This window comes from Lepus europaeus, chromosome 18, assembly GCF_033115175.1.
Source record: "Lepus europaeus isolate LE1 chromosome 18, mLepTim1.pri, whole genome shotgun sequence".
Lineage (NCBI taxonomy): Eukaryota > Metazoa > Chordata > Mammalia > Lagomorpha > Leporidae > Lepus > Lepus europaeus.
In genome coordinates this window covers 37,991,181-38,013,286 of record NC_084844.1, presented here as the reverse complement: position 1 = coordinate 38,013,286, position 22,106 = coordinate 37,991,181, and the positions used below count along the sequence as shown (strand labels likewise).

At 44.3% G+C, this 22,106-nt stretch overlaps 1 protein-coding gene across 1 annotated transcript in view; it reads left to right on the top strand.

Annotated features, from left to right (window-relative positions):
• Window positions 1-1,201: 1,201 nt before the first annotated feature.
• DDX52 (DExD-box helicase 52) overlaps window positions 1,202-22,106 on the top strand; it is a 33,903-nt gene continuing 12,998 nt past the window's right edge. Inside the window, exons 1-9 of the mRNA XM_062216683.1 lie at window positions 1,202-1,317; window positions 2,291-2,489; window positions 9,585-9,715; window positions 11,451-11,636; window positions 13,821-13,964; window positions 14,960-15,071; window positions 17,384-17,456; window positions 18,256-18,459; window positions 21,947-22,037. Of these exons, the coding sequence (XP_062072667.1) occupies window positions 1,231-1,317; window positions 2,291-2,489; window positions 9,585-9,715; window positions 11,451-11,636; window positions 13,821-13,964; window positions 14,960-15,071; window positions 17,384-17,456; window positions 18,256-18,459; window positions 21,947-22,037 (1,227 nt within the window). The 5' untranslated portion in view covers window positions 1,202-1,230. The remainder of the gene's footprint in view (window positions 1,318-2,290; window positions 2,490-9,584; window positions 9,716-11,450; window positions 11,637-13,820; window positions 13,965-14,959; window positions 15,072-17,383; window positions 17,457-18,255; window positions 18,460-21,946; window positions 22,038-22,106) is intronic.

The window sequence follows — 22,106 nt, the reverse complement described above, 5'->3', positions numbered from 1 at the left end:
ATCTCCATCAGCACATATATCACCCTAGACCAAACCACCATTACCATTTCTGTTTTGACTGGTCTCTATTTCAATTCTTAGCCCTCTATGATCCATTCTCCAATACACCAGAGTAATCTTTTATGAGACATTCACTCATTCATTCATCATTTTTTTGCCAACGTGGATAGGAACAGTGTATCCAACAGTGAAACAAAGGAAATCTCTATGCCCATGGCTTTGATTACAGAAAAGAGAGGCAACACACAAGGAAATAATTTTCTGGAGTACAAATGCAATGAAGAAATAAAACTGTGAGGAATTAAATCAGAGGTTTTTGCTCCATAAAAATTCTTTTAATAGATTAAAGTTCAGGTTCCTTACCTGGAGAGAGACAGAGAGAGAGAAAGAGAGAGAATGAGTGAATGAATTTTCTTTATCTAGTTCACTCCCCAAATGGCCCCCAAGGCAGGGGCTGGGCCAGGTAGAAGCCAGGAGCCAGGTGCTTATCTCCGAAGTGGGTGCAGGGGCCCTAGGACTTGTACCATCTTCCCGCTGCTTTCCCAGGCACATTAGTAGGGAGGTGAATCTAAAGTGGAGCAGCCGGATTCGAACAGGTGTCCATATGGGATGCCAACATTGCAGGCAGAGGCTTAACCTTCTAAGGCCCGGCGTTGGCCCTCCAAAGTTGTCGTCGTCTTCTTCTTCTTTTCTTTTCTTTTCTTTTTTTTTTTTTTTAAGATTTACTTATTTATTTGAAAGACAGAGTTGAGAGAGAGAGATCTTCCATCCGATGGTTCACTCCCCAATTGGCCACAAGGGCTGGAGCTGCGCCGATCCGAAGCCCGGAGCCAGGAGCTTCCTCCGGGTGGGTGCAGGGGCCCAAGGACCTAGGTCATCTTCTACTGCTTTCCCAGGCCGTAGCAGGGAGATGGATCGGAAGTGGGGCAGCCAGGACTTGAACTGGCACCCACATGGGACGCCGGCACTGCAGGCAACGGCTTTACCTGCTACTCCACAACCTCGGCCCCCAAAGTATTCTTAAAAGTCCAAAACAGTGCATGGCATAGAAAGACATTAATAAAAATGTCTTTCAGGGTTATAAACAAGGAGAGACTATGCAATCACAAGCCACCACGGGCTGAGAACCAGCCAAGCCCGCCTCCCGGAGCCACTTCCGCCCCAGCCCGCGCTGGGCGGAGAAGTCTTCTGCGCAGGCGCCGCGCGACCGTGGAGCGTTCTGGGTAAAAGATGGACGTCCACGATCTCTTTCGCCGGCTCGGTACGGGGGCCAAATTCGACGTGAGACGCTTCTCGGCGGACGCAGCCCGATTCCAGGTACTGTGCGCGGGGCACGGAGGCCGTAAGACGCAGAGAAGGAGCTTCGCCCGAGAAGAGGTCGGTGGCCCTCGGGAGACCCCGAGCCGGCTGCGACCACCCCTGGGGCGGTTTCTCCCTTTTCGGGTTTAGTTTTCCCGCAGCCCTGGCCGACTCGAGACGAATGAACGAGCTGAGCCTCGCAGCGGGGTCTCCCCCTTCTTTCTTCTTAGTTTATTCCAAGCAAACCTTGAGTACTTTCAAAAGGAACTGTTTTCTGTAAAACTGATGGAAAGGAACTTTGAAACGGGATACAACTGAAAACGGGGAATACCCGGGCTGGGCTGGGCTCGGCGTGCACGTGGCTGTACTGGGCTTGGCTGTTGTCACTGCTCCACCCCCGGCCCCCAGCGTGCTAAGTAACCGGTGGGAGGAGCGATTTAGCTCTGGGGACTTAACCTGGGGTAGCGGGAGTGGTAGATAAATCGGGAAAAGTCAGAAGATGTTGTCAGCCCTGGCATGAGGAGCCAGGGACCTGGTTCATTTATTATTATTAATATTGGTGCATCCTGTACTTGCTTCTTTCGAGCCAGATTGTGTGGGTCCAAATGCTGCGTCTGGCAGTTAATTAATTTTGAGACCTTGGTTATTTGACCTCCCAACGCCTCTGTTTTCCAGTCCGTGATGCTGCCGTTTGCCTGGTAGCACCGTTGGAAGGATGAAGTGTTTTAATACGCACTACCGTGCTCAGGAATCTGTGTAACATACAGTGAGCAGGTAGTTGTATAAGAATTCGCGCTGCCATGATTATTATAGTTACTGTTACAAGATCAGAAAGGACGTCTTTGGATTGCCTTTGCCCAAACACATTGTCCGCGCGAGAAATATTTGGTGAAAGGGAGAGTCGTTGGACCCGAGCCCTTACTGCCAATCCTGCTTGGATGAAAGCAGTGCTGTTCTGTCAGATTTCATGTTACATTTTTTTGGGTTTCAGATAGGGAAAAGGAAATACGACCTTGATTCTTCAGAGGTGCTGCAGGGACTGGACTTCTTTGGAAATAAGAAGTCTGTCCCAGGTGCGTGCGCGGCATCACAGACACATGGGCAGCTCCAAAATGAAGAGAAAGAAGAAGCCACCCACATGGAAGGGAAGCGGGAACAGAACAAGAAAAAGAGGAAGAAGGTGAATTCAGGTTAGAATCTGATTTCTTTTATGTTTTCTCTATTTAGTTTTCTTCAACTAAATTGGTGATACAAGCTTACAGTTCGAGTCAAAACAATATAGAGTCATTCATCAGTTGAAGGCATTCGGATTGTCCCCAGATACTTGCCATTATAAATATTGCTACGTAACAGGTGCTTATATCCTGTTAGGCAGACACTGTTGTGTCTGTAGAATAGCATCCCCAGAGCGGAATCACTTGGTGAACAGGTGTGCACACTTGTTTGTTTGACTAGTTACTGCAAAATGACTTCCCGTTCCTTTGTCACTGCTGGGTTTGATTGTCGTATAATTTTTTTTGCCAGTCTAATGAATGAAACATTTTTATTTACATTTTGTTGATAGCCGGGGAGGTTGAGCATCTTTTCATACACTCTGCTGGATAGCTACATTTCAACTTTGGGGTGTCCTCTGTTCTTTGCCTATTTTTCTCAGGATTTACATGTATGTGTATGTGTCCTTCTCTATACTGTACTTTAGGAGTATTTGTCTTTTTCTTTATATTTTATATCTACTAAACTTCCTAGTCATTTGCCTTTTCTTGGGTAAATACTTAAGAATGATAAAAAGAGCCGACACCGTGGCTTAACAGGCTAATCCTCCACCTTGCGGCGCCAGCACACCGGGTTCTAGTCCCGGTTGGGGTGCCGGATTCTATCCCAGTTGCCCCTCTTCCAGGCCAGCTCTCTGCTATGGCCCGGGAAGGCAGGGGAAGATGGCCAAGGTCCTTGGGCCCTGCACCCGCATGGGAGACCAGGAGAAGCACCTGGCTCCTGCCTTCGGATCAGCGAAATGAGCCGGCCGCAGCGGCCACTGGAGGGTGAACCAACGGCAAAAAGGAAGACCTTTCTCTCTGTCTCTCTCTCTCACTATCCACTCTGCCTGTCAAAAAAAAAAAAAGATAAAAAGTAAATTTCCTTCCCACTCCTTGTTGCCAGTCCACTATTTCTTGAGAGGCAGTAACTCTTATTAATTTCTTTATTATTATTATTATTATTATTATTATTATTTTTTTTTTGGACAGGCAGAGTTAGACAGTGAGAGAGAGAGAGACAGAGAGAAAGGCCTTCCGTTGGTTCACCCCCCAAATGGCTGCCACGGCTGGCGCACTGCACCGATCCAAAGCCAGGAGCCAGGTGCTTCCTCCTGGTCTCCCATGCGGGTGCAGAGTCCAAGGACTTGGGCCATCCTCCACCGCCTTCCCGGGCCACAGCAGAGAGCTGGACTGGAAGAGGAGCAACCGGGACAGAACCGGTCCCCCAACCGGGACCAGAACCTGGGGTGCTGGTGCCTCAGGTGGAGGATTAGCCTAGTGAGCTGTGGTGCTGGCCTCTTTATTATTTTTCTAGAGCTATTCTATTTATATGTATTTTTGCTTCGCTTAAAAAATTAGGAATACTCTATGTATGTTCATAAACGTGAATACTTTATATTCTATTTGTGAACTCTCCCTTTCACCTCTATTTTTTTGTTTTTTTAAAGATTTGTTTCTTTTATTTGAAAGTTAGAGAGGTCTTCCATCCACTGGTTTACTCCCCAAATGGCCGCAACGGCTGAAGCTGTGCTGGTCCCAAGGCAGAAGCCAGGAGCTTCTTCTGGGTCTCCCGCTGGGTGCAGGGGCCCAAACACTTGGGCCATCCTCCTCTGTTTTTCCAGGTGCATTAGCAAGGAGCTCGATCAGAAGTGGAGCAGCTGGGTCGCAAACTGGCATTCATGGGATTCTGGCACTGCAGGCAGAGGCTTTACCCACAATGCCACTAAACCAGCCCCCCTCCTCTACTTTAAAAAAAAAATGTATTTTTATTTGAAAGAGGCAGAGAGAGAGCGTCTATCTGCTGGTACTCAGACCATCTTCCACGGCCTTCTCCAGCTGAAGGGGAAGCTCACACTGGCACTCCAATCTGGGAGGCCAGCTTTGTAAGTAGTGGCTTAACCCCCTGGACCTTGATGCTAAAAACAGTATACTTTGGAGACTAAAAGCAGCAGGAAGTGCACTTCGTTGTTCATTGTGACGCTGTGTAGTATCCCATCCTGCGTTGTAAGGGAGGGCCACGATTAATTGGACAGGTTCGGATGTGGTGGGCATCAACTTGATTGCCATACTTTTGCTGTTATTGTGTTGCAATTAAACTAATTCTTCTCTGACTACAAGGAAGTTTGATAAAACCTTCCATCAAGATTAGTAAGAAAGACATACCACAGGCTTAGGAAAAGGATTCAAATGTTAGGCAACCAGAAGTACATAGGTATAAACTGTAACCATATGGCAGCAAGTGGGTGTAGACCATAGACACATGATACAGAAGGGAGCTTCAAAAAGCTCATTAAAAATACACATTATTATTTTTTAAATATTTTATTTATTTATTTATTTGAAAGGTAGAGTTACAGGCCCGCGCCGCGGCTCACTAGGCTAATCCTCCACCTGCGATGCCGGCACCCTAGATTCTAGTCCCTGTTGGGGCTCTGGATTCTGTCCCGGTTGCCCCTCTTCCAGTCCAGCTCTCTGCTGTGGCCCGGGAAGGCAGTGGAGGATGGCCCAGGTCCTTGGGCCCTGCACCCGCATGGGAGACCAGGAGGCAGCTCCTGGCTCCTGGCTTCGGATCAGTGCAGTGTGCCAGCTGTAGCAGCCATTTGGGGGGTGAACCAATGGAAGGAAGACCTTTCTCTCTGCCTCTCTCTCTCTCTCACTGTCTAACTCTGCCTGTCAAAAAAAAGGTGGAGTTACAGAGAGAGAGGGAGACACGGAGAGAGAGAGAGAGAGATCTTCCATCTGCTGGTTCACTCCCTAAAAGGCCACATCTGCCAGAGCTGGGCCAGTCTGAAGCCAGGAACCAGGAGCCAGGAGCCTCGTCTGGGTCTCCCTCACAGGTGCAGGGGCCCAAGAACTTGGGCCATCTTCCACTCCTTCTCCAAGCACATTAGCAGGGAGCTGTATAGGAGGTAGAGCAGCCAGGACTTGAGCTGGTGCCCATATGGGATGCCAGTGTCATAGGTGGCTGGTTAATCTGCTACACCATGACACCAGCCCCTCTTACAGATTTTATTTGGTATAAATAGTGAATAGAGGACTAATTTAAAATTCTTCCAGACACTAAATAATTGTGCTAGTATTTTATGTTAATAATCCATCTTTCCTATTGGATTTAAAGCAACTTTTATTATAACTTTATTTCCCTTGTACATTCAGGTTCACCTCTAGGCTCTTTCCTGTTTCAAGATTGTATTTGTATACCAGTACTAGTTTGTTTTAATTACTGTGCCTTACAGTATTTGGAAGAAAAAAATCCAGTATCATGAGGAAGCATACCATGTTTATTAATTGGACAACTATTTTTTTTTTTTGTTTGGTTGGGTTTTTTGTTTATTTATTTGAAAGAGTTAGAAAGATCACCATCCGCTGGTTCATTCCTCAAATGACTGTGCTGGCCAGGCAGTGCCAGGCTGCAACCAGGAGCCAGGAGCTTTTTCCAAGTCTCCCACACCGGTGCAGGGGCCCAAGTACTTAGGCCATCTTCTGCTGCTTTCCCAGGTGCCTTGGCAGGGAGCTGGATAGGAAGTGGAGCAGCCAGGACTTGAACTGGCCACCCATATGGGATGTTGGTGTTGTAATTGGCAGCTTTACCTGTTATGCCACAGCGCCGGTCCCTGGCTAACTGTTTTCTCCCTCAAATGATTGACATAATCAGTAGCGCAATTAAAATTCCATCTGAGCTCCTGGATTCTCTCTGATCCAGCCTCATCTACCATAGGCCTTTGGAGAGTGAACTTATGGATGGAATCTCTCTCTCTCTCTCTCTCTCTCTCTCTCTCTCTCTCTGTAACTCTGCCTTTCAAATAAAACAAATACACTTTTTAAAAACTGAAATACAGGGTTCATTGCTGTGACGTAGCAAGTAAAGCTGCCATCTGCAGACTGGCATCCCATATGGGTGCCAATTAAAGTCCCGGATACTCCACTTCCTATCCAGCTGCCTACTTATGCACCCAGGAAAGGCAGCAGAGGATGGCCTAAATGCTTGGGCCCCTGCACCCATGTGAGAGACCTGGATGAAGCTCCTGGCTTCTGGCTTTGGGCTGGCCCAGCCCTGACTTGCAACCATTTGGGGAGTGAACCAACAGGTGGAAGTTCTCTGTCTCCCTCTGCCTTTCCTTATGTGTAACTCTGACTTTGAAATAAATAAATCTTAAAGAAAAGAAAAAAAAAAAAAGAAATACAAGAACCATCTTTTTTTTTTTTTTTAAAGATTTTATTTATTTTATTTGACAGGCAGAGTTACAGACAGTGAGAGAGAGAGACAGAGAGAAAGGTCATCCTTCCGTTGGTTCACCCCCCAAGTGGCCGCAACGGCTGGAGCTATGCCTATCTGAAGCCAGGAGCCAGGAGCTTCTTCCTGGTCTCCCACACGGGTACAGGGGGCTAAGCACTTGGGCCATCCTCCACTGCTTTCCCAGGCCACAGCAGAGAGCTGAACTGGAAGAGGAGCAACCGGGATTAGAACTGGTGCCTATATGGGATGCCGGCGCCACAGGCAGAGGATTAACCAAGTGCGCCACAGCACCGGCCCCTCAAGTACCATCTTTTAAAAAAAAAAAAAGTATTCGATCCTAATGGGAAAAAATGAACCGCATTCTTTACTTCACACTACAGTATAAGCAAAAATTAACTTGAAATGATTCAGACTGAAATGCAAAATCTAAAGCTATACAACTTCTAGAAGAAAACATAGGGAAAACAATCTTTGTGACTTTGAAGTACACAAATGTTTCTTTAAAAAGCACAAACCATGAAAGAAAAATTTAGTATATTGAATTGTATCAAAATTAAAAATTTTTGGTTTTAGATAGCATTAAGAAAATGAAAAAGTGAGCCACAAATATGGAAAAAAATACATAACATGTATTCAAACATTAAAGGGTTTACAGCCACTTACCTAAAAAGATACACCTATGGAAATAAGCACATAAGATTCAGCATCATCAGGCAAATTTAAACCACAATACAGTACTACTACATAGTTATTAAAATGGTACAGACAAAAAAGACTGATTATACCAAGTGTTGATCAAGAATATACAGAATAAAGCTTTCACTTTAATGGTCAGATGGTACAACTACTTTGGAAAACAGTTTGAAATTGTTTTTTGGAGGGTTAACCACACACTCACCATGTTACCCACCCATTCAACTCAGATATTTACCCCAGAGAAAGGAAAACATTCCTCTTTAGGAAAATTGTCATCAGTTGTTCATAGCAACTTGATTTGTAATAGCTAAAAAAGTGGAAATGAACCAGATGTCCTTAGGGGGTGAAGGATAAACAGATTATATAACCATAATGGAATACTGCCTAGTAATAAAATGTAAAGTTTAAGGCCTGGGTTATGGCTCAGCCGGTCAAGTCACTGCTTGAAAGTCCCAGCTGCTCCGCTTGTGATCCAGCTTCTTGCTAACAAGCCTGGGAAGGCAATGAAAGATAGCCCAAGTGCTTTTGGCTCTGCCACCCACATGGAAGACCAGGAAGGTATTTCAGGCCCCTGCCTTGGGCCTGGCCCTGACCTGGCTGTTGCAGCCATTTAGGGAAATGAACCAGAAGATGGAAGATCTTTCTCTGTAGCTCTCTGCCTTTCAAATAAATAAGTAAATCTTTTTTTAAAATGTGAATTTATTGGTGCTATAACCTGGATAAATCTCAAAATAATTATCTTGAGTGAAAGAAGCCAGACTAAAATTCATATACACTATATGATTCCTTTCCTGTAAAATTCCAGAAAAGACAAACTAATCTATAGTGAAAATCAGATTGGTGGTTGCCTAGGGATTTTTTTTATAAGTATATATCCCAAAACACTACTTTAATTTTGCATGTTTTTGACATTTTATGAATAGATTAAGACTGGATGTTTTTCCTCTCGCTTGGCTATTCATGCTGACATTTAGTAGTTTCTTTGGTAGTTTCGTAAGATACATAAAAGTTACAAATTAACCATTTAGGTGTGGAGTTCAGTGGTTTAGATATATATAGTCAAAGCTGTTCAGTCATTGCCACCATCCGTCTCCAGAGTTCTTTTTCTCTTATAAAACTACAATTCTGTACCCATTCAACCAGCAGTGGGGAACCTTTTTTTCTGTCAAGGACCATTTTATTGATAGCATCATTAATGGGCCATTAAAAATGATCAGCTTAAAAATTAGCCTGCTGTAGATTTATTGAATTTCGAATCCTGTCTGCAGTTTCCTTGGCAGGACCAGACCAAGTGATTTTGCGGACCTTACCAGTAACAAGCCATTCCTCACCACCCCCAGTCCCTGGCAGCCACCACTCTGCTATCTCCAGATTTTGACTACTTAAAGAGGCCACGAAGAAATTTGGAGAGTTGGCAGCAACAACCTTGAATACGGGTGTAGAACTCCATAAATAACGTGAATGTGTTAGAACTCATTGAACTTGTGCTTTAAAATGTCTGTAGTTTATTGTATGTTGTTTATGCCTCACTGAAGTTGAAAAACCAGTCTTTGCTCATTACTCAGAAGTTAGTCTTACATATTGACTCTCTCATGTAGACCTTGAAATCACTTCTTCCAGTCACCAAAACAATCCTGTCGTTTAACTGAATTAGTGCTACTTACAGATTGAGGGCGAACTGCTGTCTTTATAGTATTGAGTAGCACTGAGTGTTGAATTTGTTCATTGCTCTTGTTAAGGGATCTTTCACCATATATGCTTTTTAGCTGCTTGTTTGGATGTGGAGAAGCTGTCTGCCTTACTGAAATCTCTGTTATTCAAGTGGTTTTTCAGTTAATTGCCTGTTGGTTTTGCGTGTAGTCAGCCGCATGCTCTGCAACAGAACCCACCAACTAAAGCCACGGAATGAGCTTTTGAGCTCTCGTTGTACCAACACAGAACTTGCCTCTCCATTTCTAATTCTTGTACTTCCAATTGCTGCCTCTTGTGTAGTGCATCAGTTAGTACTTTCTCTTTTGTTTAATATGAAGGTGTGACCCAATTGCTGTACCCAAAACTGTTGCAGTTAAAATCTTTTAATGTTTTACAATATATTTTAGAAATTACTTTGCAAGAAGAAGGCACTACCATCCAGTGGACATCATCTGTGGAAGCAAAGATTGAAGATACGAAAAGTAAAGGGCACACTAAACTAACCTCAGGAAAATTGGAGCATCTCAGAAAGGAAAAGGTCAGCAAAATGCTCAGCTTTAAAACTCCGTGTTTTTGACTTGCTGACATTTTCACTGGACTTGGGCTATTCTTTTGGTAAAGTGAATATGTATTGTTTTGTTAAATTAGAAGATTAATTGTATTTGTTTAGATTTTACTTTAATGGAAACTTCAAGTAGGCATTTGTACCATGGCTTAACAGTTTAAAATTAAAATAAGACACATAAATATAAATGTCCTGATCTACTCAAGTTTCAAGGTTAATAATGTGTTTAGAATTAAAATTTTCAAATGTCTGACTCTCTTTGTAAACATGATTTGGCGGCCAGCACCATGGCTCAATAGACTAATCCTCCGACTTGCGGCGCCGGTACACAGGGTTCTAGTCCCAGTCGGGGCTCTGGATTCTGTCCCGGTTGCCCCTCTTCCAGGCCAGCTCTCTGCTATGGCCCGGGAGTGCAGTGGAGGATGGCCCAAGACCTTGGGCCCTGCACCCCATGGGAGACCAGGATAAGCATCTGGCTCCTGCCTTCGGATCAGCGCGGTGCGCCAGCCACAGCACGCCGGCCGCAGCGGCCATTGGAGGGTGAACCAACGGCAAAAAGGAATACCTTTTTCTCTCTCTCTCTCTCTCTCTCTCGCTCGCTGTCCACCCTGCCTGTCAAAAATAGAAACAAAAACAAAAAAAACCATGATTTGGCTTCCTTTCTCTTGAACTCATGGGTTTAGAAGAATTTCCAGCCGGTGCCGTGGCTTAACAGGCCAGCTCTCTGATATGGCCCGGAAGTGCAGTGGAGGATGGCCCAAGTGCTTGGGCCCTGTACCCGCATGGGAGACCAGAAGTGCCTGGCTCCTGGCTTCGGATCAGTATGATGCGCCGGCCGCAGCGGCCATTGGAGGGTGAACCAACGGCAAAAAGAAGACCTTTCTCTCTGTCTCTCTCTCTCACTATCCACTCTGCCTGTCAAAATTTAAAAAAATAAATAAATAAAAATTTCCTCTGAGAGGGATTAGAGGGTTAAAATTATTAAACAAACAAACAAAAACTATTGTTATAACTTGGGAATAAGGGATGTAGGATATAGGAGAAACAGCAGATATACTGTTGTCATGTCTCTGTACACCTGCCATATTGCTGGAGAGGTTTGTTCAGCGGCCAGTGTTTGTCTTTGGACCAAAGAATGGGGAAACCAACAAATACAGCACTTCCATACTCCTCTTTGTACTCAGTTTTAATATGTAGAGTTTTAGGGTACATCATCAAAAAGCAATTGGCCCTTGTTTAAGGATCATACAAAGGAAAGCGAGTGCCTGCCTTCTAGAAGTCTATGTGTGATGGTTACTTTAGACTATGGTAGTGACACATTAATACGAAGAAAGCATAGATTGATAGTTTTCTTTGTTAGAAAGGTGTGAGTCAGCATGAATTATACCTAATAGCTGTGGTGTTTGGGGGCTTGGATTTAAGCAGGAAGTTTCATATGCCACTGAAGCTTATCCTACAATTGTTAAGATATTCTGCAACTTCTGAAAATATGTTTATTTTTATTTATTTAAAAGTCAGAGAGAGAGAGCGGTCTTCCATCCAGTGGTTCTTTCCCCAGTTGGCTGCAGTGGCCGGAGCCAAGAGCTTCTTCCAGGTCTCCCACAAGGGTGCAGGGGCCCAAGGACCTGAGATGTCTTCTACTGCTTTCCCAGCTGAAAATATTTTTATTTGGCCTTCTTCATGGTGGCTCCTTTACTTCACTTTTCAGATAAACTTCGTCCGGAATAAACACAAAATTCACGTCCAAGGAACTGATCTTCCTGACCCAATTACTACATTTCAGCAACTTGATCAGGAATATAAAATCAATTCTCAACTGCTTCAGAACATTCTAGATGCAGGCTTCCAAATGCCTACACCAATCCAAATGCAAGCCATTCCAGTTATGCTGCATGTGAGTATAAAGGGCTAGAACGCTTATGCTCTTTGCTGTGTGTGGGTATGTTTGCCCCTTCTCTCCCGATCCTCCTTGAAATTCTCTTTTCTACCTTATCTCCCTTGCTAAAAACTTTTACTTGCTTTTAAAGTCCATTTTAAACGCCTGTGCCACCATAAAGCCAATCTCGAGCATTACCATTAGATATGATCTTTTCACTTATCAGCACCCTTTTCCCTCCACCCCTAGTTCTCCATGGTACTTGGTGTGGGTTTTTTGTTTTCTGTGTGTGTTTTGTTTGTTTGTTTGTTTGTTTTTGCAACATTGATCTTACTCTCTACATTACTGAATGTGTTTCTGTACCAATTATATTTTTATATTTCTGTACCAATTATATTTTTATCTTCTTTACATTTTGCTAGGGTGTAAACCGTCTGAGGCTGAAGACCATGTTTTGTTTTTACATTGTTGATTTGATTTCTGTTGCCCAGAAAACTATTTCAGGAATATAAATGCTTTCTAAAAGTCTTGTGCATAAGTGAACTTAGTTCCCCCCACCCCAACTTAAAGATATGGATTAATTTAGATTTCTGGAAATTAAGTTTTTTTTTAAGATTTATTTATTTATTTTAAAGAGTTACAGAGAGAGAGACTGAAAAAGATCTTTCAGTCACTGGTTCACTTCCCAGATACCTGCAGTGCCAGGGCTGGGCCAGGCCAAGGCAGGAGCCAAAAGCTTCATCGGGTTTCCCATGGAGTGGCAGGAGCCCAGATACTTGGGCCATCTTTTGCTACTTTTCCCAGACCATTAGTGGGAAGCCGGATTGGAAGTGGAGCAGCCTGGATACGAACCAGCATGCATATGGGATGCCCGCATTGCAGGTGACAGCTTAACCTGCTACGCCACAACGCCAGCCTCAGAAATTAAATTTTTATGAGATGTCGGGGCCGGCGCTGTGGCACACTTGGTTAATCCTCCACCTGCAACGTGGGCATCCCATATGGGTGCCAGGTTCTAGTCCCTGTTGCTCCTCTTCTGGTCCAGCTTTCTGTTTGGGCCCCTGCACCCATGTGGGAGACCAGGAAGAGGTACCTGGTTCCTGGCTTCGGATCAGTGCGGTGCCGGCTGTGGCGGCCATTTGGAAAGTGAACCAACAGACGGAAGACCTTTCTCTCTGTCTCTCTCTCACTGTCTGTAACTCTCTGTCACATAAATTAAAAAAAAAAAAAAAATATGAGATGTCTTTCATAGCCATGGGAGCTGACTTCCCTCCAGCCACATAGCAAGGTGGCCTTAGGCTCCGGTAACCAGAGGATATGGATTAGCTTTTCACGTACACCAATGTTTTTCATTGTCTTTGATAACTGAAATGAGACTACATTCATACATTTGAATAGCATTGTTGACTCCTATCATTGTAAGTTTGCTTTTAGTTTTCATGTAAGGTTTCTATCATGCCTTTAGCTTACAGCTTCAAAATTCACAATACCTTTTGAAAGGTTGTCATTCATAAATCACTCTGTCACTCAGGTCATTTATTTTTTTTAACCTCAGCCATTCTGTTACTTAACAAAACCTTCCCTGAGGAATGAACAGTACAAATATAAGAACAAAAAGTTGGCTTTATAATTTTGCTTTGATCAAATACTTTAGTGGCAAAGAGAAATGGATGTAGTGGGCATAAATTGAGGTTGTGAATTATCCTTGGTTTTTTTTTTTTTTTTGACAGGCAGAGTGGACAGTGAGAGAGAGAGACAGAGAGAAAGGTCTTCCTTTTGCCGTTGGTTCACCCTCCAATGGCCGCCGCGGTAGGCGCGCTGCGGCCGGCGCACCGCGCTGTTCCGATGGCAGGAGCCAGGTGCTTCTCCTGGTCTCCCATGGGGTGCAGGACCCAAGCACTTGGGCCATCCTCCACTGCACTCCCTAGCCACAGCAGAGAGCTGGCCTGGAAGAGGGGCAACCGGGACAGAATCCAGAGCCCCGACCGGGACTAGAACCTGGTGTGCCGGCGCCGCAAGGCGGAGGATTAGCCTGGTGAGCCGCGGCGCCGGCCTATCCTTGGTTTTGGTTATCCACTTTTTCTGCTTAGTCAAATGGACTTCTGGGGCAATATCCTGAAACATTATTGGGCTTGTGGTGGCTGAGATAGATGGTGTTATAAAAGCAAATGTGGAAGAAGTACTTACACTCTTTGTTTTTAGGGTCGGGAACTTCTGGCCTCTGCCCCTACTGGATCTGGGAAGACTTTGGCTTTTAGCATTCCTATTTTAATGCATCTGAAACAGCCCACAAATAAAGGCTTCCGAGCCCTGATTATATCCCCAACACGAGAACTTGCCAGCCAGGTATGACTTCCAGCATTTGAACAGAATGCATTTGGTATTTGCTTCAGTGATCTTTCTTATTTAAAGAAAATAAAACTGTGTCTTTTGTCATGGTCAGGTGTTGCATACAAAGCACACTGCCTGTATATTGTTGCATGTGGGCTAATCTTTGAAGTCTTTGTATAATTTTCTAAAACATTTTCATATTCATAACTTTAATAACTGCTCTGTGCCCCATGAAGTTTAAAGGCTATAGTAGTTCCTCTCTAAAATTTCTTTTCTTCCCTTGTAAAAATGAAGCCTCATCTTGGGTTTTTTGGCAGGGTGTTTAAAGGTTTATTTATTTGAAAGAGAAAGGAGAGAAAGAGACAGATGGTGAGAAAGAGGTCTTCCATCCACTGGTTCATTTCCCAAATGCCCACAATGGCCAGGATTAGGACAGACAAAAGCCAGGAGCTTCTTCCAGTTTTCTCTCCCACGTGGGTGCAGGGGACCAAATACTTGGGCCATCCTCTACTGCTTTCCCAGGTGCATTAACAGGGAGCTGGATCGAAAAGTGGAGCCGCAGGGACTTGAACTGACACCCATTTGGGATGCCAACACTGCAGGCGAAGGCTTAACCTACTACACCACAGTGCTGGCCCCTTGTCTCAGTTTTTGAGAGAGTCAAACTGTACAAGGATCTGCTCTATCCTCCTGCGGTGCTTAACTTGAAAAATATGTCAAGTACCAAATAGTCTTATCATAGTATTGTATCCTACAACCACATGTAACACATTGAAACAATATTAGTTTTATCTCTTGGGACTAATTTACTAGACCTGAAAGAACCTACCAGATTCTGTTAGGCTTTGAAGTTCTAAGATACTGAGATAGCAGGTTAATCTACAGTTTATTGTAGGTTTAATTTCTGATACTCATGGGTTGATAATAGATTTATTTTATTAATGTAAAAGAGAATGTACATATTATCCATATATCTTAGCAGCTTGTGTTTTTATCATTTTCTGTTCTAGATTCACCGAGAGTTAATTAAAATCTCTGAGGGAACAGGATTCAGGATACACATGATCCACAAAGCAGCAGAGGCAGCCAAGAAATTTGGGCCTAAATCATCTAAGAAGTTTGGTAAGGAGTTCATGTTTGGGATGTAGACCATATAAGGGAGTTAAAAATAATGAAATTCTAGTTGCTATGTAAGAGCCATCTATGCACCTAGAATCACTTTGATTGTTAGAGAAGCTAAGGGAAATCCCTTCCCCTCCCCTGCTCTACCCAGTAGCTTCCCAGAGGTTCTCAGCTGGAGACAATGTTGCCTCCCACCCTCCACCACAGAGAGATTAGATAATATTTGGAGATACCTTAGTGTCACAACTGGACAGAGCTCAGGCATGCTGTTAAATATCTGACAGTACCTAAGACAGCCCTCTACAAGCAAGAGTTATCTGGCCCAAATGATCAGCTGCCAAGGTTGAGAAACCATGCTTTATACTGTTGATTTCAAATCTGCCATAGAAACACATTGGCAGATAAGAATGGCTGACGTCCTTACCCTCTTATCAACCAGCAAATCTAATTCCATCTTCTGAGTAAAGTTTCATTAAAGCTGGAGGTGGGGGATGATGTTTGTCGCACAGGCTATCGTATGATGCCTGTGAAGTCCTTTGGTCTGGTCCTGCCAAGGTAACCATAGGTGGGACTTGAAATAATTAAGTTTAGGGTTGGCACTGCACCAGGTTAAACAGCCTGTGGTGCTGGCGTCCCATATGGGTGCCAGTTCGAGTCCCAGCTGCTCCACTCCAATCCACCTTTCTGCTAATGTGCCTGGGAAAGCAGCTGAAGATGGCCCTAGTGCTTGGGCTCCTGCACCCACATGGGAGACCCAGATGAAACTCTTGGCCCAGCCCCTGCTGTTGCAGCCATGTAGGGGGTGTGAAGCAATGGATGGAAGATCTCTCCCTCTCTGTTTCTTCCTCTCTTTCTAATTCTCCCTTTCACATAAAATAAATCTTTAAAAAAAGAAATGTTGTCTATAGCAGGCTAATTTTTTTTTTTTTTTATAGGCAGAGTGGACAGTGAGAGAGAGAGACAGAGAGAAAGGTCTTCCTTTGCCGTTGGTTCACCCTCCAATGGCCGCCGCGGTTGGCGCGCTGCGGCCGGCGCACCGCGCTGATCTGATGGCAGGAGCCAGGTGCTTCTCCTGGTCTCCCATGGGGTGCAGGGCCCAAGCACTTGGGCCATCCTCCACTGCACTCCTTGGCCACAGCAGAGAGCTGATCTGGAAGAGGGGCAACCAGGACAGAATCCGGTGCCCCGACCGGGACTAGAACCTGGTGTGCCGGCGCCGCAAGGCGGAGGATTAGCCTAGTGAGCCACGGTGCCGGCCTATAGCAGACTAATTTTTAAGTTGATACTTTTGTATGGCCCATTGATGATGTTGTAAGTAAAATAACCCTTGTCAGAAGAAAGGTTCCCCACCCCTAATTTAAAGAGAATTTTTGGGGTTGGCACTGTGGCATAGTGAATAAAATTGCCGCCTGTGGTACCAGTATCCCAAATGAGTTCTGGTTCAAGTCCCAGCTGTTCCACTTCTGATTCAGCTTCCTGCTAATGACCTGGGAATGTATTGGAGGATGACCAAAGTTTTGGGCTCCTGTGCTCATGTGGGTGACTGAGATGGAGGTCCTGACTTTAGTCTGGCACAACTCTAGCCATTGTAGCCATTTGGAGAGTGAACCCACGGGTGGAAGATTTCTCTCTCTTAGTCTGTCCCTCTCTCTAACTCTGCCTATCAAATAAAGAAAATAAACTTTAAAAAAAGAGAAAAAGAATTTTCTTGGGGAAAATAAGTTTGAAAATTGAATTTTGAAATTATGTAGTATTCTTCAGAAATTGAGAAAGGCTGCTTCAGTATAATAAAAGGAAGGAAGGGATTTAGTAATGTGCTATGATGGATTAAGAAAACCTGTGTAGGGGCTGGAACTGTGGCATAGTGGGTAAAGCCACTGCCTGTGGTGCCGACATACCATATGGGTGCTGGTTCAAGTCCCAGCTGTTCCCCTTCCAATCCAGCTCTCTGCTATGGCCCGGGAAGACAGTGGAAGATGGCCCAAGTGCTTGGGCCCTTGTAACTGCATGGGAGACCCAGAAGTGCCTGGCTCTTGGCTTCAGATCAGCCCAGTTTTAGTGGATGGAAGACCTTTCTCTCTGTCTCTTCCTCTTTCTGTAACTCTACCTCTCAAATAAATAAGTAAATAAATTTTTTTTTATAAAAAAAGGAAACCTGTGTATTAGCTTAGGGAAGAACTTTTGTGGGGTTTGCTAGTGAATATAACTCCTCCTTCCTGTTCCCACTTGAGGTCATTAACTGAAATTCAGGAGATTTAATTCCATAATTCAAAAAGGATGAGTCTAATTTCTACCATTGGTTCTTCTTGCAGATATTCTTGTGACTACTCCAAATCGACTGATCTATTTATTAAAGCAAGATCCACCAGGAATAGACTTAACAAGGTACAGAAAATAAAATGCCTTTTGTATGTGCTATTCATTTGATCGATTATATTTTGTCTTTAGTTGCTTGTGTTAGTATCTTTTTGAGCTTGCAACTTCCCAACTTCTGTCATTGTTGATGCTAAGAATAATTTTTCTCATTAAACTCATAGGAAAAATAACTATCTGGTTTGGAAGAAAGTTACACATTCTGATAAGCAGTGAATACAAAATTCCCCTAGAGCTTTTGGCATCTTTCAGCAGTAGTGATGGAGCTCATGAGGTGTATGCTAAGCTCTGTTGCTACAGTGGAACCTCATATTTTTGAGACTAATAGAATAGATATATTGAGTTCCATTTGTCTTTAGATTCATTTATTTATTTGAAAGGCACACATAGAAGGACAGACAGAGAGGAAGATCTTCCATCTGCTGGTTCACTCCCCAAATGGCCACAATGGCTGGAGCTGGACTGATCCGAAGCCAGGAACTTCTTCCAGGGCTCCTATGTAGGTCCAGGGGCCCAAGCACTTGGGCCATCTTCCACTGCTTTTCAGGTGCGTTAGCAGGGAGCTAGATTGGAAGTAGAGTAGCCAGGATTTGAACCCTTGCCCACATGAGTTGCTGACACTAGAGGCAGAGGCTTCACCTCTATGCCACAGTGCCAGCCCCATTCCTGCTTATTTTTATACCTTTTTGTGGTTTGATAAAATGGATCTGAGAAGCAGCATCCTAGTTTGACTGCATCCTGAGTCCCCACTGTTGAGTAGAGTCTTGGCTCTTCCAATTCACTATCTACAGGTGGTTTTGTTGTTTCTTAGTGTTGAGTGGCTGGTAGTAGATGAATCAGACAAACTGTTTGAAGATGGCAAAACTGGATTTAGAGACCAACTGGCTTCTATTTTCCTGGCCTGCACATCCCACAAGGTCAAAAGAGCTATGTTCAGTGCAACTTTTGCATATGATGTTGAACAGTGGTGCAAACTCAACCTGGACAATGTCATCACTGTATCCATTGGAGCGAGGTAAGTAATTAATTGTCCTGCAATATCCCACTGATTGCTTTTTAATGCAAATGGTTTTTTCAGATTCAAGGAGATAGGGTACTCAGCCTGAGGCTAAGAAGGAAGAGAGTTTACCAATAGAAACATTTGTTAAGTCAAGACTGACTAAAGAGGTCCTGTTTTAGAATAATACAAAGAGAAGTTCTCATATTTTCATATTGGCATTCCTATCAGCATGCTTTCAATTGATTTTTCCTGTCCACAGAGTGTGACATGAGCTCTGTGGCCACCCAGAGGATTTAATTTCTTTGAATACTAGGAAGAAGCTGATGTTACAGAGCCATTTGATTATAATGCTCTTTGAAAAATACTTTGGGTGGGGCCGGTGCTGTGGCTTAGCAGGTAAAGCTGCCGCCTGCAGTCCCAGCATACCATATAGGCAAAGTTCGAGTCCCGGCTGCTCCACTTCCTAACCATTTCTCTGCTGTGGCCTGGGAAAGCTGTGGAGGATGGCCCAAGTCCTTGGGGCCCCTGCGCCTGCGTGGGAGACCTGGAAGAAGCTCCTGGCTCCTGGCTTCAGATCAGCGCAGCTCCAGCCGTTGCAGCCAACTGGGGAGTGAACCAGAGGGTGGAAGACCTTTCTCTCTCCCTCCCTCTCCCTCCCTCCTTCCCTCCCTCCCTCCCTCTCTCTCTCTCTCTCCCTCCCTCTCTCTGCCTCTTCTTCTCTTTCTGTGTAACTTGACTTTCAAATAAATAAATAAATCTTTAAAAAAAAAAAAAAGGAAAAGAAAAATACTTTGGGCAGCATTCTATGCCAAATAAATTATGTAGCGGTAGAAGAGAATTCAAGGAAATTATTGTGTTGCCACTTGATAGATGTAACCAAGTAGCTAGCATATGAGAAAGTATTCTAATACTATATAAAGGGAAAAAGAAGGTGAGAGGAACAGTAAAGAATACCCTATCTATATCTTTTAAGGTTCAAATTTGGCCGGCGCCGTGGCTCAATAGGCTAATCCTCCGCCTGTGGCGCCGGGCACACCAGGTTCTAGTCCTGGTCAGGGCACCGGATTCTGTCCCGGTTGCCCCTCTTCCAGTGCAGCTCTCTGCTGTGGCCCGGGAAGGCAGTGGAGGATGGCCCAAGTCCTTGGGCCCTGCATCCACATGGGAGACCAGGAGAAGCACCTGGCTCCTGGCTTCAGATCAGCACAGTGCGCCAGCCGCAGTAGCCATTGGAGGGTGAACCAACGGCAAAGGAAGACCTTTCTGTCTCTCTCTCTCACTGTCCACTCTGCCTGTCAAAAAAAAAAAAAGGTTCAAATGTGCTTTTGTTTTTTAGTACAAAACTTTTTTTTTTTTAATGTTTATTTTCATCTACTTGAAAGGCATAGCAAGAGAGAAAGGGAGAGATCTTCATCTGCTGGTTCATTCCCCAAGTGCCAGCAACAGCGAGAGCTGGGCCAGCTGAGGCCTTGTGGGTGCCAGGGGCCGAGGCACTTGAACCATCATCACATTGTGCATTAGCAGGAAGCTGAAGTGGAGGAGCTGGAACTTAACTGGCACTCCAGTATGGGATGTGGGCATCCCAAGCTGCAGCTGAATCTGCTGCACCATGAGACCTTGAGACCTGTTATACAGCAGATCAATAGTAAATAAAAATATTTATTTTCATTTTATTATTTGAAAGGCAGAAAGACAGAGATCTTCTATCCGCTGGTTCACTTCCTAGATGCCCACAGCAGCCTGGTCTGGGTCACACCAAAGCCAGGAATCAGGAACTCTCCCACATGAGTAGCAGAGACCCAAGTTACGCTGCCTTCCAGTACACTGGCAGGAAGCTCAATTGGTAGTGGAACACCAGGGACTTGAACCCAGCACTCTGATAATAGGAGATAGGCATCTTTTAACAGCTGCTTAACACCAACACCCGCCCTAAGTTTTCTTTATTATTTTGTATTTGTTTATTTGAAAGGCAGAAAGACAGATTTTCCAGCCACTGATTCACTTTCCAGTTGCTTGCAACAGTCAGAGCTAGGCCAGATCAAAGTCAGGAGCCCAGAACTAAGTGCAGGTCTCCTATGATGGCAGGCACCTAGTACTATGACCCAGGCTATGCAATAGCAGGAAGCTCGAATTAAAAATGGAACTGTCAGTTTATTAATAACCTGTCACTAATTATTGAGTGAAAGTTTAACAGCAAGCATTTGGTGCAGAGGTTAAGATGCTTTGTGGGATGCCTACATCCAGTATTGGGGTGTGTGGGTTTGAGTCTCAGCTCTGCTTTTGGTTCAGCTTCCTGCTAATGCACACCCTGGGAGACAGCAGACAGTAGCTCAAGTGACTGGGTCTCTGCTACCCATGTGGGAGACCCGGATTGAGTTCTGGGCTCCTGGGTCAGCCCTGGCTGTTAAAGGCATTTGAGCGGTGAACTGGTACACAAGAGATCTCTTGCTATCTCGCTTTGCCTTTCAAATAAATAAAAATAAGCACATAATTTTTTTTAAGTTTAGGCAAATATGCAACTTTGAAAAGTTCTCATTATTTTACCCAATAATTTTATGTTTATAAAATTTTTATAAATAAATACTTAGGCACATGAAAATTTATGACTAGAATACACCAAAACATCAGTAATTTTAAAATGGTAGAATTGTAGATGATTTGTTATTTATAATTTTCTATGTTTTTTTAGATTTTCTTGGTAGCATTTTTCTTTTAAGTTTTTTATTCATTTATTTGAGAGGCAGACTACAGACAGAGGGCATTGGCTGGAGCTTGGCTGATCTGAAGCCAGGAGTCAGGAGTTTCTTCCAAGTCCCCTAGGTGGTTACACGGGCCCAAGTACTTGCCATGTTCTACTGCTTTCCCAAGCCATAAGCAGAGGGCTGGATCAGAAGAGGAGCAGCCAGGACATGAACTGGCACCCTTATGAGATGTCAGTGCTGCAGGTGGAGGCTTAGCCTACTATGCTATAGCACTGGCCCTTCATTTTTTGTTTAAAAAGGTTTATTTTTTATTTGAGAGGTAGAGTTAACAGACAGAGGGAGAGACACAGAGAGAAAGGTCTGCCAACTGCTGGTTCACTCCCCAGATGGCCTCAATGGCCGGAGCTGAGCCGATCTGGAGCCAGGAGCCAGGAATCTCTTCCGGGTCTCCCACGTGGGTGCAGAGGCCCAAGCACTTGGGCCATCTTGCACTGCTTTCCCAGGCCGCAGCAGAGAGCTGGATCAGAAATGGAATAGCCAGGACTCGAACTTGCGCCCATATTGGTTGCCGGCAGTGCAGGGGGCGGCTTTACCCACTACGCCACAGCTCCAGCCCCATCACCCTGCATTTTTATAATTGGAACAAAACGTTTATGATAATTCTGTGTTCAAATTAAAGTGTAAGTAATTAAGTATATTGATAATGGGAAAGTTGATTTTTGTAAATATTTTCACTTATTCAGAGTTTAGGAGGGGAAGCAAAAGTTGACTCTTGCAAACTGTGAGGTGTATTTTCTTCTCAGGAATTCTGCTGTGGAGACTGTAGAACAAGAACTTCTTTTTGTGGGATCTGAGACTGGAAAACTTCTGGCCATGAGAGAACTTGTTAAAAAGGTATATTTGGACTACATTCTTAAATTTTGGTAAAGTTCAAGCCTCATATCACTGCCGGTTAGTGATTCA